Source organism: Charadrius vociferus, unplaced genomic scaffold (genome assembly GCF_000708025.1).
Source record: "Charadrius vociferus isolate BGI_N301 unplaced genomic scaffold, ASM70802v2 scaffold484, whole genome shotgun sequence".
Lineage (NCBI taxonomy): Eukaryota > Metazoa > Chordata > Aves > Charadriiformes > Charadriidae > Charadrius > Charadrius vociferus.
The window spans coordinates 1,372,243-1,388,103 of NW_009648074.1; the positions used below are offsets into that span (position 1 = coordinate 1,372,243).

The following is a 15,861-nucleotide window of genomic DNA, read 5'->3' on the forward strand; positions in this document are numbered from 1 at the left end:
AGGAGGGTTGGACTAGATGATCTCCAGAGGTCCCTTCCAACCCTAACAATTTTGTGAATTCTGTGAATTCTGTGGACCCAGCTAACTAACGATGCCAGCTGGCAGGGAAGCCCCGGTTACGTGGTGTGATGGCCACCGGGGTCCCTCAGGAGGCCGGGCTGGGTGGGAGGTTGGTATGGTTTGCCTGCACAGCCCAGCAGCCATCCTTTCCCTCCTATTGCTTTATGTGTGTAGATATAAAAATACATGCTTTCTGCTGAACACTGTTGGTGCCCAAGAAGGCCAACAGCATCCTGGCCTGTGTCAGCCATGGTGTGGCCAGCAGGACTGGGGCAGTGGTGGTCCCCCTGTCCTCGGCACTGGTGAGGCCCCACCTCGAGTGCTGTGTTTGGTTTTGGGCCCCTCACGACAAGAAGGACATAGAGGTGTTGGAGTGTGTCCAGAGAAGGGCAACGGAGCTGTGAGGGGTCTGGAGCACACGTCTGGTGAGGAGCGGCTCAGTGATAGGACAAGAGGAAATGGCCTCAAGTTGTGCCAGGGGAGGTTTAGTTTGGATATTGGGAAAAATGTCTTCACCGAAAGGGTTGTCAAGCACTGGCACAGGCTGCCCAGGGCAGTGGTGGAGTCGCCATCCCTGGAGGGATTTAAAAGACGGGCAAATGCGGTGCTGAGGGACATGGTTTGGTGGTGATTTGGGCAGTGCTGGGTTGATGGTTGGACTCGATGATCTTAAAGGTCCCTTCCAACACAGACAATTCTATGATTCTATAAAGCGACATGAAGTTACACGGGCTCTACAACTCCTTGAAACACTCATGCACATGCAATGATTTGGGGAGTTAAGTGTGGGGTTTTTTATTCTTGATTAAAATTCCTGGCACTGAGCATTTTGATACGGCGTTTGATACTGCTTAATGCTTATGCAGAAGAGCGTGCGCTGATGTAGCACGGTGCGGCACCTTCAGACCACGAACCGCACTGGGATCTCTGGGATCCGCTGATGGACGTCAGGTTTGCACATGTGTAGCTGGGCGGTTTGTGGCTGGTTATTGGTACGCAGAGGGTGCTGTCTGAGTAGACTGCAGTATGTGTGTTTGAGCCGCTGTACTTTGTTCCAGCAGTGGTGTCAGAATACCTAAAAATATCTCAGGCCGGTTGGGTTATCAGCTGTGAGCTCAGATTTCCCCGGTGAGGCTGGGGGGAACCGGCTGCGCTGAACTGTGTGTAAACTTGGCTGCAGCATCAACTGGATAGTGTGTGTGGTGAGGGAGGGAAAAACCCAGTTGTGTCCTTTCATTGAACTTAAGAGAGTATTAGGTCTTACTGTCAACTTTGAAAGGCGAGTTACAGCTTCTTTCCGTAATACCCATTCACAGGCGTCTCGGAGCTGTTACGTCTTTTCTTGGACATTCAATTAATTGACTGCACTTATTTTTAAAGACGTAAAACCAAAAGAGGGAATAATCCAGTACGATGGTGCTTCGCTGGAGTTCAACGTTATCTGTACTTTGAAAGCCATGTTATCATAAAATAATTGATAGTTCTACCGTAAACGTGATGCTCTCGGAGCTCAGCTTCTTCAGTTGAAGCTGTTGGTACCTTGTGCCGTAAGCAGCATCTCGCAGGTGAATTAGGGCTGTTATCAGAGCAGACAGTTGTTATCCTCTGTATCTTCTATGTTCTCATGGAGTGACCTGGGATAAGCTCGGAATTGTCTTTATTTTCCAGGTGAAAGGCAGCTTTGTGCCCCCTGGAGGTGTTTTAGGGGTCGTATAAAAGCGGGGAGGTTTAAGGGCAAGGTCAAACCCAGCCTCCGAGGAAGTAGCAAGTTGTTGCCTTTGGTTTGGGAGCGGGACCGAACGCTGAGCCGAAGGAAACGAGCTCTGCCCAGCGCCCCGCAGCCTGCTCCGTCGTAGTCTGGGCGCTCTCCCGAAATCCCCCCCCGGGGTGGGCAATGCAGAGAGAGATCCACCTTTCCCCTTCTGCTGAGGCGCGTAAGGCAGCGTGGTCTGAGGATTATTAATGTCACGTGTTCTTGAAGACAGAATGGGGAAATGCATAATAAACTTCTAATAATTATGAACAGAGCCATATCCTCGGTATGGATGTCGGGGATAAATTCTAAAAGTCTGCTTTTTTAAAGAAAAAAAGTAACCTTGGAAATAAAAGTCTCTATAATTTTCATTTTACGTAAATGTATCTGTTCTGGATTTGACTCCCAGAGACAGTAAATGCCCACAGATTGAATGTGGGTGGTCAGCAGTTCAGAAAATTGGGCCATCCGTCTAAATTTGTCTCTCTCTTAAATCTCTCCTATTCACGTCAGCGTTGTTTAAAGCAGTACAATAGGGATTCAATAACTTAAAGACAGCTTCTATTATCATACTATATAATCCATTTTCATAGCAGTGAAGTCACTGTGTAAGGACGGCTCCAGATGCTCTTCTCCCAGAGCTGACGGTGCTTATGGATACGGACTCGGTTGCCTCTGAGACGCTCCAGGGTTTATAACTTGCAGTAGTGCGGGTGAGACACCGAAAAATTGCTCTAAGCTTCCATGAGATCTCCATTAGGAGTTTTAAATGGGAATTTCTGGAAGCAACTGGCTTAAATTTTCTGAGGTCTCGCACATATCCCAGATTGAGATTTGTGGTTTTCAGTTACAGTTATCAAAAAGCAATATTTAAAGTAACATCTTTTTCCTGTAGCTTCAGGCTGAGTGCTGGAGCACCCCCGAGCCAGGACGGAGCTGGGAAATGGAGATGGGCTCTTTTCCAGATTGTACATTATCAGATGAATAATTAACTGTAGACTAATTGCAAATCCTAATTAGTCTCCTACAACAGCACTGAACACAGTATTGCTTCAGTGTCATGTGGAGAGAACTTGACCTTCAGGCTTTAATACTGCTTCTGGTGTGAGCAGGGAAGAGCTCAACTTTCAGAACCCGATTTATCTTTGTGATACTATAAGTCAAAAACCTCCAAATATTTTTTTTTAAATGAAATCAAAAAGATACAGAAAGGCCATGCCTGGCCTTTTTCCCGGTATGCATTGCTGGCTGGAAGCTTGTCTGTGCTGCTCTTCCTATTGATGGTGGGAAAAAATTAGGAAAAGTCATGTGGAATGTTGGTTTTGACCTATTTTGTAGACTTGATGGGGAGTTTGCAGGTGACTGCTTTCTATCGTGGCCCATAGCGTGTCTGCACAGGGGGGTTTGGTGTCCGAGAGCAGCGCTTTCTGTGTAACTGTGAGCATGAAACCGCAGGTGGCAGCGAAGATGCTGCGGGGTTTCTGTCCTGTTCGTTGCCGTTAACCGCTTGGCAGCGCAGGTTGGCCGCTCTGCACCTCGTGGAGTGCTTTCCAAACGGCACGAGTAGCCCTGGTTTCTCTGCCAGTAACTCAGATGTAGTTTGGACGTGAGAGAGGAGAGGGAAGGCTCTCCCTTCTCCGTCGTTGGTCCAGGAAAGCCATTCCCCGGTGGCTCTGGTATGGGGAAGGCAAGACAGCTGTGTTTGCCTCCATGGGAGGTGCTGAGAATATACTGATCAAGGAGAGGAGAAATAACAGCTAACGTTAGAAGAAGCATGTATTGGCAGCTGGAGCAATGCGTAACCTAAAATTAACGACCAGCATATAATGTTATCACAGACTTGAATAACGTGAATAACCTGAAACCCCAGATACCGACGGTGCAGCGTGAAAAGATTGCGGTGTTTTGTTGGTAAAAACACCGCGCGGTTAGCCAAGGTGAATGATCCCCCTCTGAATCTGTTTTTCTTCCTGTTTAGGTGATACCGAGCAGGAGCTGGGACCCCCTCCATCCGTAGATGAGGCAGCAAATACACTCATGACTCGCCTGGGCTTCCTCCTCGGAGAGAAAGTCACGGAGGTACAGCCAGGGCCCCAGTACAGCATGGAGGTGCAGGAGGAGAACCAGGTACGAACCCCCCGACCCTTCCGCTCGGGCAGCGGGAACCGCGCGGGTTGCGATCCCCATGCAGCGTGTCAGAGAGTACTTATTTTCTAATTATACGACAGCCGAGCGTCTCATCATGGTGAAATAATTGTTAGGAGGTAAAAGGTTGTATCTCCTCGTTAAACAGTGAATCATCGTTACAGCGCAGCAGTACGTGTTTAGGGCTCAGCTGCCACCGTGCGAAAGAGCTTCTGGTGTTTTTCTGTTTCTGCAAATGTTGTAGGGAGTGGGTAGCATTTCTAATCAGATTATAGTGACCAAAATAATCTGTACTTCCATGGCATCTTGCGTGCAATATTTCAAAAGCACTTTAGCGGTGTTACATAAAGGCTCATGGTTTCTCCAGGCGGGAGAGGGAAGCAGCGACAGCGGATTTTACAGATAGTCACAGGTTGTGCTCATGTTTGCCGGACAAGGTGATTTCATGCTTGAAGACAGCTACAGAAAGCAAATTGTAAAATCTTTATGGTGATGGAGTTCAATAATCCCCTCTGGCTGGCTGAAAAGCAGAATAGCAAAAATCTCAGGGCTGCAATGTAGATTTTGTGGAAACTGCCTGAGTTTCTTCCTCCTCCTCCTCCTCCTCTTCAGGCCTGGACAATACGCCCACTGCCGGCAGCCTTGGTGAGATGAGAATGACACTACAAGACAGTCCCACTCCCCCCTCTTTTTTTTTTTCAATGGACAGAATGGATAGTCCAGTCTGTAGCAGAAGAGCTCAATGCTCAGAAGCTCATCCTAATTCTCTCCCCTTTTAACAGTCATCGCGTGACTCTGCAGAAGTCACTTAGATATTTAACACAGGCATTAGTCAGAGCACCTGACTTAAGGTCCTGAATTCCTTAAAAACAGTCAATGAAAAGTGGCAAAGAAGAGTCCTCAGCACAGGAGAGACATGGAGCTGGTGGAGCGGGGCCAGAGGAGGCCCCGGAGATGCTGGGAGGGCTGGAGCCCCTCTGCTGGGAGGACAGGCTGGGAGAGTTGGGGGGGTTCAGCCTGGAGAAGAGAAGGCGAAAAGGGGAGACCTCAGAGCCCCTTCCAGTGCCTAAAGGGGCTCCAGGAGAGCTGGGGAGGGACTTTATACAAGGGCATGGAGTGATGGGACGAGGGGGAATGGCTTCAAACTGGAAGACGGGAGATTTAGATGAGATATCAGGAAGAAATACTCTCCTGTGCGGGTGATGAGCCCTTGGGGCAGGTTGCCCCGAGAAGCTGTGGCTGCCCCATCCCTGGAGGTGTCCAAGGCCAGGTTGGACGGGGCTTGGAGCAACCTGGGCTGGGGGGAGGTGTCCCTGCCCAGGGCAGGGGGTGGGACTGGATGGCCTTTAATGGTCCCTTCCCACCCAAACTATTCTATGATGCTATGAAGGTGGCTTTTGAAGCCCGTCACGGCCCTGGTGGCACGTGTGAAGCTCTCTCCCAGTCTGTGCCATGTGGAAGGAAGCTTGGAGAGAAGCTGCTCCTCGGAGCCCAGGACTGCCCCTGGCTCGGGCAGGGGGTGCTCTGGGCGAGCAGGGGGGAGGGCAGCGCCCTGGGGTCTGTCACTCCTGCGCTGTAGACTGAACCAAAAGAGGTTTGATCTTCTGCATGGGCTGAAGTACGCTTGAGAGCCAGGAAATGTGGTTTTGTAGAGTTTTTGCCTCGAACGCATTCATTAAGCTGTTAATGCTTTCATTCAATTTCTCATGCAAGTTGTGGTGGATTTGAAATGTACTTTACTATACATTGTGCTAGAAAATGTACTTTTAACAGGCACCTATTTGAACTGAATACTTCAAAGCCGAGCAGAGCTTTCTACTATAAATGGTTCCTTTTGTTGTTGCCTTTTGACAAAAATTAAAATCCCATCTTTTCTCTAAAGCAAAAGATGTCTTTGGAGAATAAATAAAAGAAAAAATCTAAAGGGAAACAGCAGAGAGTTGTCCTCTAAAATAGATTGATATCTTGGGCTGTGTGCTAATTTTTGTATGAAAAAGTTTTGCGGGGCCTTTGAATGCCGTTCATGCGCTGGTGAAGATAAAGAGAGGCTGGGTCCTCAATTACCAAGTTAATTTTTTTCTTTCTTTGTGAGCATCTCCGGCTGTCAGCACTTGCCTAGAATCACAGAATGCTCGAGGTTGGACACGACCTCCGGAGGTCGTCTCATCCAGCCGCGTGCTGAAAGCAGGGCTTAGCTTCAAAGGTGGACCGTGTTGCTCAGGGCTCGGCCGGGCGAGTTTTGAAGATCTCCACGGATGGAGAATCAATCGGCTCTCTGGGCCGCCTCTTCCGGGGCTTGATGACTCCAATTGTGAAAGACTTTTTTTCTTCTACCTAATAGAAAATTTCCTTGCTACAGCCTGTGACTGTAAAGCCTTGTCCTTTCCCTTCGCACTTGCGAGGAGACGGTGGTTGTGTCCTCCCTGCAGCGCCCTGCGGCCGGCGGGAGGCTGCGGCTGTCCCTGGGTGCAGCGTAGCTGTCTCTCCTCCAGGCCCCTCTCCATCAGCCTCTCCTCCTACATCATCGTCTTCAGCCGCGTCCGAGCCTTGGTGGCCCTCCTCTGACTTTTGCCACCTCCCTCTGGCTGGCTCAGGACAGGAGCCAAGCACAAATCCTGTCCGAGCTAAAGCTGCTTCTGAATTGCAGCAAATCTTCTGAAAACCTCTCCAGCTCCTTCCCAAATTGAATTTCTTCAGCTCCCCTGCTTCAAGTAGTGTTGGAAAGCGTGCAGCGAGACGTTTATGGGATTTGCAAAGATTAATTCTTCCATTAATCATCGATTAATTAAAATCTGATTGAGACTTTGACTACTGGTTTGCACTTGAATTTAAAAAGGAGAACAATTTTCTAGGTTTTAATGCGTTAATTTACATGGCCTGGGCAAAGAAAACGTTCTTTGTGTCAGAAGCTGGGACTCGGCTGCTGCTTGTTATTCTAACCATGCTTTGCCTTCTCAAGCGAGAAAATAATTATTTGCAATCTCGCCAGTGCTTGAGCTAAAGCAAAGATAAGGACTAGAGGTGTTTTCACTAAATCTGCCCCAATCTGTAAATCGGCACATTGCATTTTCATTCAGTTGCCTTATTTTGAATATGGCAAAGGATGTATCTCTAATCCAGATTGCTGTGAAATGGCGTGTTTTATGTGCTGTCTCTCTCTTAATCACGCTTTCCTTAATGAGAGATCAGAAAGGCTGCAGAAGAAATCCTTTTTCTCTTGATTTTTGGGAGACTATTTTTTAACTGCACTGGCTGCCAGAGAAGCACAGAGGACAATGAGACTGTGACAGAACAGTTTAATTTTTCAAAGCTTAGTGCAAATGTGACAGATGAAACAGCAGCAATAATAATACAGAATGTTCTGTCAATGGAAATTTATATTTAAAACTTGCACAGAGGAACATTTTTCTCTATCAATACAAAAATAAAACATGTCAATCAATGCCAAGTGATACACCGTGTTATTTAGTAATTTCCAGTCGCACGTAGCTTGTTCTTAAGGAGCTGCATTGATAACGCTACAAATAAAAGAACTTATAGAATATCACTTTTGGCATTTCATGAAACAATGGTGTTATCAGCTGGAGGGAAGATGAGTGTACCGTTCCTGCACTGAATTTTAGTTTGCTTTAAACTGTTGTTTTTCTGTGTTTTAAGGTTAGTGGGTGTTATTTTGTTAGTACTGAGACAAGTTTCGGCAGGGGTTTGTTTAAAATAACAGTTGAAGCAAGGACGTAGAAGAACCTCGCCATGAAGAATTTATAATCGTCATAATGCTTCACATTCCGAAAGATCCCAAGTGTGAACCGATTACGTTTTTAGATGCTGTGGTATGAGGTTGGAAGGCACCTCTGGAGATGGTCTAATCCACCCCGCCGGCTCCAAGCAGGGTCAGCTCAGGCCGGCTCCGGTTGGGTTTTGAGTATCTCTGTATCTCCTGTGGCAGATGCTCCAGTCCTTCAGTCATCTCTGCGGTCCTCTGCTGGCCTCATTCCAGTATCCCCATCTGCCTCTTGTACTGGGGAGCCCAGAGCTGGGCGCAGCGCTCCAGGTGTGGTCCCACCAGCGCTGAGCAGAGGAGTTGCGGCGCCTCCGTCACGCACCGGCATCGCTCTTCCCGATGCTGCCCAGGATGCCCCTGGCCTTCCTCGGCAGTCATATTGCCTCGAACTTGGTGCAGTTGGTTGTACTGTCAGTGAGTTAAAGAAAATGAATATTGGAAAAAGCTAATTTAATAGCTCAGGTGTACTGATGGAGCCTGATCAGCTGTGATAAATCAGAAGAGACAGTGGATAGCTCAGTGAAAACATCTGCTTAATACATAGCAGCCGTCCAAAACCAGCCCCGTGTTAGGTTATGTTGAGAATAATAATAAACCCCAGCAATTTTAAGGGGAAAAATAATGGAATATCTTCATTAATACTGACACGCAAATAGATTTTAATTTGGCCTCTCGAATTAAGGAATTAGAAATGATTTTGCAGAATTAAAAAAAGGATTTACAGAAATCAGTGTGGTATTTAGATATCTGAAAAGACTGCAGCGTGAGAAGATGAAAAGGGTTCGTTGAGAGAGAAGGTGCGTGGCAGGTGATCTAACAAACGTGTGAAACCGGAGTTTATGGGGAGCCAGAATTCATAGAGCAGTCAGCTTGCCCACGATTCCTAGAAGGCTACTGGGGGAAAAAGAGATGTATTTGTTAAGTACCTAGAACATAAAAGAATGGAAAATAACAATAACTGCGATCCACTGGTGGCACAGCAAATGCATGGGGAGAGGAGAGCACTGGTTTGCTTCTCCTGAGGGCTTCAGAAGTCGACGGTGTGGTGGCAGCCCTCTCCTTCATTCACCGGTGGATATTTTATATCCGGAGGGAGATTATAAATTATCATGGAAATACTCACATGGTTCATTTTCTACTGTGTTGCAGTCTCAGTGTTTAATACACAAACTCGCCCGTGGAGCTGTCACGTTAGCACTCTGTCCGCCCGTCCCTGGTTTGTCGACGTGCTAATCCACGTTCGGGGTACTCGGTAATTAGGTGAGGATGGATGCAGTCACGCTGGTATGCAAGGGAAGGCGCGGGGCGGTGGAGGGGGATGCCTGCATCAGCGCTGCCCCGTCCCACCGCCGGCAGGGACGCTCCGTTCCGCCTCAAACCCCTCCGAGGGAGGATTTTGACAAGTCCCGTTGGGATACCGTGGACAAATTAGAACGCTTCCCTGTAGCTACACGTGGGATCTGCCTTCTAATTTAAAAACCAGTAAATCTTTCACGTGTTCTAATTACAAAAGGCCATCCCAGGCGTTCTTTCAACTTCAAGTATGAAATAGCGAGGAAGAAAAAGAATGAGATGTTGAACCTGTTGTGCAGTTCGGAAGCATCGCGCGCTCCGTGGTCACCTTGGGTTCAAATGACGTGGAAGAGGGAATACAAATCCATGCAATTATTAGAGAAGTATTCGCACAGAATAAAAGAAATCTCATTTAAGCAAATTCCAAATGGGGAATTAACCTCTGCTGTTCCTTCCTTGGGACCAGGATCGTTTTACAACACTGAAAAAGCTGCAGAAACGGTGGCTGTGTGAGAGAGGCGATGGTGTCCTGCAGCGTCCCCCGAGCGAGGGGGAGACAGGGCGACCTCCTTGCTGCAGAGGCCGAAGATAGATTTAAGGGAGGATCATATGCACAAAAGCCCTTTTTTTTTTTTTTTTTTTTTTAATGCTTTCCTTAAACATCCTCATCTGCTCGCGGGGAGGTGGACCGCTGGCCTGACCCACGGCCGGGGTCCCCACTCCTCTGACGCCCGCACTGGGAACAGGATCCTGAGCTGGGGCGTGGGGATTTGTTCTGTGGAAGGGCAGCATAGAAGTTGCCCATTTTCAGGTTATTTCGGGATGATTGCGGTGAAGTACAGTGTAAGGGTGATTAAGTTGCTGTGATGGGTCAACAAGAGTGCCTTCCCAGGGTTGGGGCTCCCCATCCTCTGGTGACTGCACAGCAGTTTTTGTTGCCTGCAGATGCTCTGGGACATAATTCCAGAGAGCAGGATGTCTTGCGGGGGAAGCTTGTGCACCCAGTAGCCTGTGGTTAGAACAAGGGCTCTGTCTTGTATCGCAGCTTGTTTCAAATTGAATTCAAGAATGATTTCATTTTTTCTTAATAAACTAATCTCCGTGCACAGCATCAGATGTATAAACTCTTCCAGGTTTCTGGCACACAGTACCTTACAGGGTCTTTCCAAAATAACTTTGAAAACACCGTCTTTTTTGTGCTGCTGTGGGTTTTTTTTTGTTTTGTTCTGCCTTTGGAAAGTGGCATTTTCCCTATTATGGTTTGTTGGGGTTTTTTTTAACTTTATCTGGTGGGGAAAGCACATCTGGGCAGGGAAAGGGCTGTCTCATATCTAGATAAGGGATTTCGAGCTTCCTCTTTGCCAGGGTGTAAAACCACAGTTGTTTTTCTTGAATGGAGGAAACCTTTGTCGAGCAAAATAAAAATTGCTGCCCCACAGAAGTTTCTGAGTAGACGGAAATGGCCCAGAGGTCTTTGTAGGATTTCCTGTATATGACGTTTCTTGCCCTAAGTAGAGGTGAGATCATGCCGTATACTCACCATGACAAGGTGCCACTTAAAGAGAGTATCATAATTTTTCTTAGGATTCTTTAAACTTTCAGTTCAATATTAAAAAAAACCTATCTAAATTGATACCAAAGTATGGAATCAGGCTTTCAGTAAATACCGCTTGATTTATGTTTTCTGTGTTTCCCGTTGAACGTGGACGCTGGAAGCTGCTCTCTTCAAGGACTGAAGTGGCAAACAGCCCCAGTGTCTCTGCGTTCCCACAGGCGTGAGGTGCCACGTTTTCACTTCCAATAAAGCATTTTTTGAACTTCACCGTCAATACCCCCGCCTGAGCTATAGAAAGCCTTCCCCCCCCCCCCACCCCTCCGTCCCAGTGAGTGGCTGCGGTGAGTGATGTGTTCCCGGTTCCCCTTTTGCAGAGCTCGGCGGTGACGCAGCGCATCAGCCCCTGCTCCACGCTCCCGCCCGTCACCGCCACCGGCACCCCCAAGGACTGCACCTACGGCCCCGTCACCAGCCCCACCTCCACGCTGGAGAGCAGAGACAGCGGCATCATAGGTGAGTGCGTCGCCCTTCGTCCCGCTCTGCTGCGACGCCAGGCAGTCGCCGGCCGCGTTGGTTTGACCGGCTTGGCTTTTATAACCTACGGGGTATTCGCTAAGTAATGGGACGGGTTTGCATCGTTCAAGTTAATCCTGCAGCGACCAAGGTGAATCGTACCCCTCCATCTTCCGTTCCTCACAGGTTAAACTACGTAGAGTTGGTGAAAATTGGGGTGGATGAGGCTGATGAGTAAATTATTTGATGCTACGTGTTTAAATGGTGGAAGAGGAAGAGTTTTACCATCTTCTTCTACTTTTGCATCCCATCTTCACCTGTTGGTTTCTTGCAGTCTTTCTTCCCAACACATTTTTGCCTCCTTTAATTCTGGTGAGCTCGTTGGGGTTTTTTCTCCTAAGTTTTTCTTTTGTTGGGTATTCTCTCCTTCACCTGCTGTCCATGCCCATTTCTGACCACGGAGATGCTAATTTAGAGATATGCAAGCTTTTTGTTCCAGTAAAGAAGATAGGATGGTCCCAGTGCCAGGTGATGGCTGTTATTTGGGGCTGCCATTCCCTCTTACTACTTCAAGTAATTTTAGAAGCATCTATTTTTTCAGCATTTTCCTTCCGTTAATGCCACTTATTCCAGAGCTGCTGTTCTTTGATGTCAGAGGAAAGAGAATGGATGATGGCATCACATTCGTAGTTCAAATACTGTTGGTTTATGTTATTATAAACATAAAAGACTGATTACTGTTTGTGCCCCACGACTGTCGCTGCCACCTTATCAGTGACTGTGCCTCAAAAATCACTGCTGCTCCTAAGCTCAGCCTTGGGCAGGAGCCGGATTAAATTAACCCAAATTTCAGTGACTTTCTGTATCTGCTGTAGCAGGTTTTTGATTGGAGTGATCTGTAGGTTGCAAGTGTAAAGGGTCTTGAGAAAATAACAAATGCAGATTAATTTCTGTTCAATAACTGTAAAGGTGCAATGGGAGAAAAGTACCGTCTGTGTAACATCAGGCAGGATGCTCCTCGCTGGGTTGTCCATCCCACGTGTTTTGAGTATTTCTCCAGCAAAGAAGATTTTACTTTGCTGAGAGTTTATGTAGTGCTTAAGGAAAAAAAAAAAAAGGAAGGTTGATAATTTGGGGAGGTGAGTTTGTACTAGTGATTAATATTTTGCTTGGCTGATCAGGAGATCTGGGCTCAGCTCAGCTCCTGTGTGCCACAGTAACCTTTGTAGCACTTCTGCCTGCATGATCTTAAAATGCAAATGTGTACACTATTCTGAGCGGCAGAGCAAAGTAGGTTAATGAATTCTGGGAGAAGTCATTGCAGTATCACGCACCCTTCCTTCCCTGCTCACAACGTCCCACCACCAGAGCTTCCCCCTGTCCCAGAGCGGCCCCTTGAAGCCTGCTTGGGCTGGAGGGTGGTGGTGGGTACAAGTGGACGCTTGATTCCAGCCGGGTCTTACCTCTGGTGGAGCGGTGAATCGGGTGGAAGACTTGAACGAAGCCTGAAGTGGAGCAGCAGAATCAGCAAAAAAAAGCGTGTGCTTTGCTTTTAGAGCTGCTCCGACTGATGAGACATGTCGGTGCGTGCTGTGCTGGCGTGCGGGGCTCCTCTGGCCCTCCTGGATGGTTGGCAGGCGCCAGCCTGAAGGCGAGGAAACCCTAGGTTGCCGCAATTTGGTTTCATAGAATGGTTTAGGTTGGAAAGGACCATGAAGATCATCAAGTTCCAACCCCCCTGCCCTGGGCAGGGACACCTCCCACCCGCCCAGGTTGCTTCAAGCCCCGTCCAACCTGGCCTTGAACACCTCCAGGGATGGGGCCTCAACAACCTCTCTGGGCAAAATAATCTGTAGCTTCTTGTCATCATCTGGGCAAAATCATCCGGAGCTTCTTGTCCTGGCTGGGGAAACCCAGAGGGGGACCAGGTGGCCTTTGTGGCACAGCTGTGTGTCAGAGAAGCGTCAGCCCGATCCCGATTCCTGATGTGATAAGGCATTGAAGCTCTTTCCTCAAACTTTCTACCTTATCCTTTTTTTCAGTAGGTCTCTACTAATTCATTTTTAAGTCTGAAACATTTTTTTTTTTGTACCCCTCGCAAAGCAGATTGTCTCTCAGAGGTTCTTCTGTTAGGAACTTGGATTTTCCCGTGGAAGCTTTGGAAAATAATAGAAGGTGGCTTATCCCAAGGCTGTGTTAACGTATCCCAGATGAAAGAGTCAAGAAAAAGTATGTTCGTGTGGAGTAGGGGAAGCACTTTTCAAGGCTTTCCTCTGCTGGTGTTTGCACTCAAAGAAAAACAAGAGCCTCCTTCTCCCCTTCTTTCCTCCCCGCCTTTATTCTGACAGTAATCTTTTCAACACCTCCTTATTCTGGCATTTGATAGAAGCTGGACAGCTGTAACAAATTGCGGGGAAAATGGTCTTCTCCAGTCATACTTTCCAGCAGCGAAAAAAATTGGGAACTTTTCCGCTAAATCTGTTTTTCTGTACCTCCGCTGTCTTCTGCAAGCGCGAGGTCAGCTCGAGCGAGGGGCGGCTGTTTCCCGCAGGAGGCGGATGCGCAGTTTGGCCATTACCCTCCTGTTGGGATGGAAATTGGGTGCGCAATGGTTTTGAAAGGTGCTTTCTGCATGACAGCGATTCCCTAGAATTATTTTCACTGCAGAACAGAGCAGACAAATTGTCCCCGTGTTGGAAGCAACGCCCACCTCGCGCTTCGCGCTCCCCTTTAGGGACACATGGGCTCTTTTGTTCCAGGAGGGGCAGGATCAGCTTTCCCTTTCGGTTGCATTCCTGGATTATTGGATACAGATCTTCTTGTACGCATATCCTTTGCTGGCGTTTGTTCTCTGCAAGGATGGCTGTGATGACGTGGCTTTTGGTCTGAGCAGCTTCACGTGGAACCTCAAAAGTGTAAATCTGTTGGAGATTTCCTTGTCAAAACTACTTACGTTTTTGTGCCGTGTGTATAAAAACAGTAAACATTTCCTTAGGTCTTCTGTGTTTCCTGAGTCATGGTCCCTCCTGCTCCTCCCAAATAAGTGATTTAAACTCTTAGCTCGTTAGCTCCAAGAAGGTGTAGTTTTATAATAGGCAGCTCCAATATATTTCTTATTCATCTTGATGAAAGTTATGGGTTTGGGAAGACCTCTTGACCTTTGCCACCATCAGTCTTGAGCTGCAACAAGCGTCCCCTCCAAATCTTGCAATCATGAATCGCCACCGAATTTCACATTTTAAAAACACAGAGGCTTTAACATGTGTCCCAGAAGGTTAGTGTGCTATTTGTGAAATATTTGAGAATTAGTAAAGGACAGAAAGCAGTTAATCAAGGTGGGAAGTCGATCCTTACACCATTATTGCTTCTCTCCATCTGTTTTTGCTTAGCATAAAACGGTTTTGTACATTAAGCTCATTTTGCATATCTGTATTGGTAGATACAGCATTAATTTGTCAAAGTTAAATCAGAGTGTGGCTTTTTAGACTCGGAATTAACTCTATTAAGAGCGTAACTCTCCACTGAGGCGTATTGAGTGGGCGTTTTGGTCTTCTCATCTGGATGTAAAGACCAAATTTGAACCAGTCAGGTTTTCTCTGATGACTTGTACTTTTGGAGTTACTCCTGTCCATTTGTATGTCACCTCTTATATAATTTCCATTATCAGAGAAGAAGTGTGCGGTATCTCTAGTCTGCACAGCACAGGGACTATTTTGTGCTTCCCGGTGGCTTTAACAACTGCATCACTTGGCTTAGAACAGACTTATTTTGAAATTTTAGATCCTCTACAGTGAAGGGAAGTTCAGTCTACTTATGTTGAAAGGGTAACAAAAAGTGTTCCGAGGTCCAGATCTTCAAATTCAGACGCTCTTATTTGTAAAAGAAAAGAAATGGGGAAGGGGGAAAGAGGGGAGAGGAGGTGAGCCAGGAGGGCGATAGGAGCAAGTCAGCCCTTTTTCCTGGGAGCCACTAAATCCTTTCCATGTAAAACAGAATGGCTGGTGAAAATGCTGACCTGACTTTAACCTCTGAATAGCTTCCAGGATTTTTTTGGCTCTCACTGTGTAAAAGCAGCCAACTGTTAATGTTCAAAATCTGCTACTGAAAAGAAAACTGGTTAAAGAATCACATGCTGCTACGGGAGAACTTTGCACTTCACGTCCCCGCAGCAGTGGACTGTCAACTTTTGCTGCCTGAATGCAGCAGAATACAAGAAAATCTCCAGCAATCTCGTGCGAGCCTGTAAAATAAAACAGCAGACATTTCTTGCCAGTTTGTAAAGCTTTACCCGAGTGCTTGTGATGTTCGAGCAGCACTTTGTCATTCAGCAGCAGTGTCCCAAGGGAATTAAAAGAACGGCTGTTTCCCGTGTTGAATCTTCCTGCAGAAGTGCTGTAATTTACTCTGATACGAAATGGGGCCACACTTTTCCTTAACGTGGAGTCCTGTGATGATCTGCACTGTGTTCCCTGCTTAGTTGTTAGCAGGATCACGTTGAGCAGGGAAGAGGTATGATGTTAAAGCGGCTTAAAGGGAAACCAGTGAGCTGCGTAAATCCTCCTGCACCGCTGCCGCCGTGATGTGGATAGGTCTAATACCACATGGACCAGTTGCCTTCACTTAGATTTTGGGGATTTTTACAATGAAGAATGACACATAAAGGACCCCCATCCCCTCCTGGAGGTCCCTGGTGTGCAGCTTTTTTCACATTCTTTTTTTACTGTGTTTTTTTTTTTTTTTTTTTTTTTTTTACTCTTGACT

At 47.1% G+C, this 15,861-nt stretch overlaps 1 protein-coding gene across 1 annotated transcript in view; it reads left to right on the top strand.

Annotated features, from left to right (window-relative positions):
• Positions 1-15,861, top strand: part of TANC2 (tetratricopeptide repeat, ankyrin repeat and coiled-coil containing 2) — a 218,381-nt gene that overhangs the window by 102,091 nt on the left and 100,429 nt on the right. The window contains exons 5-6 of the mRNA XM_009883856.1: positions 3,792-3,940; positions 10,962-11,100. Of these exons, the coding sequence (XP_009882158.1) occupies positions 3,792-3,940; positions 10,962-11,100 (288 nt within the window). The remainder of the gene's footprint in view (positions 1-3,791; positions 3,941-10,961; positions 11,101-15,861) is intronic.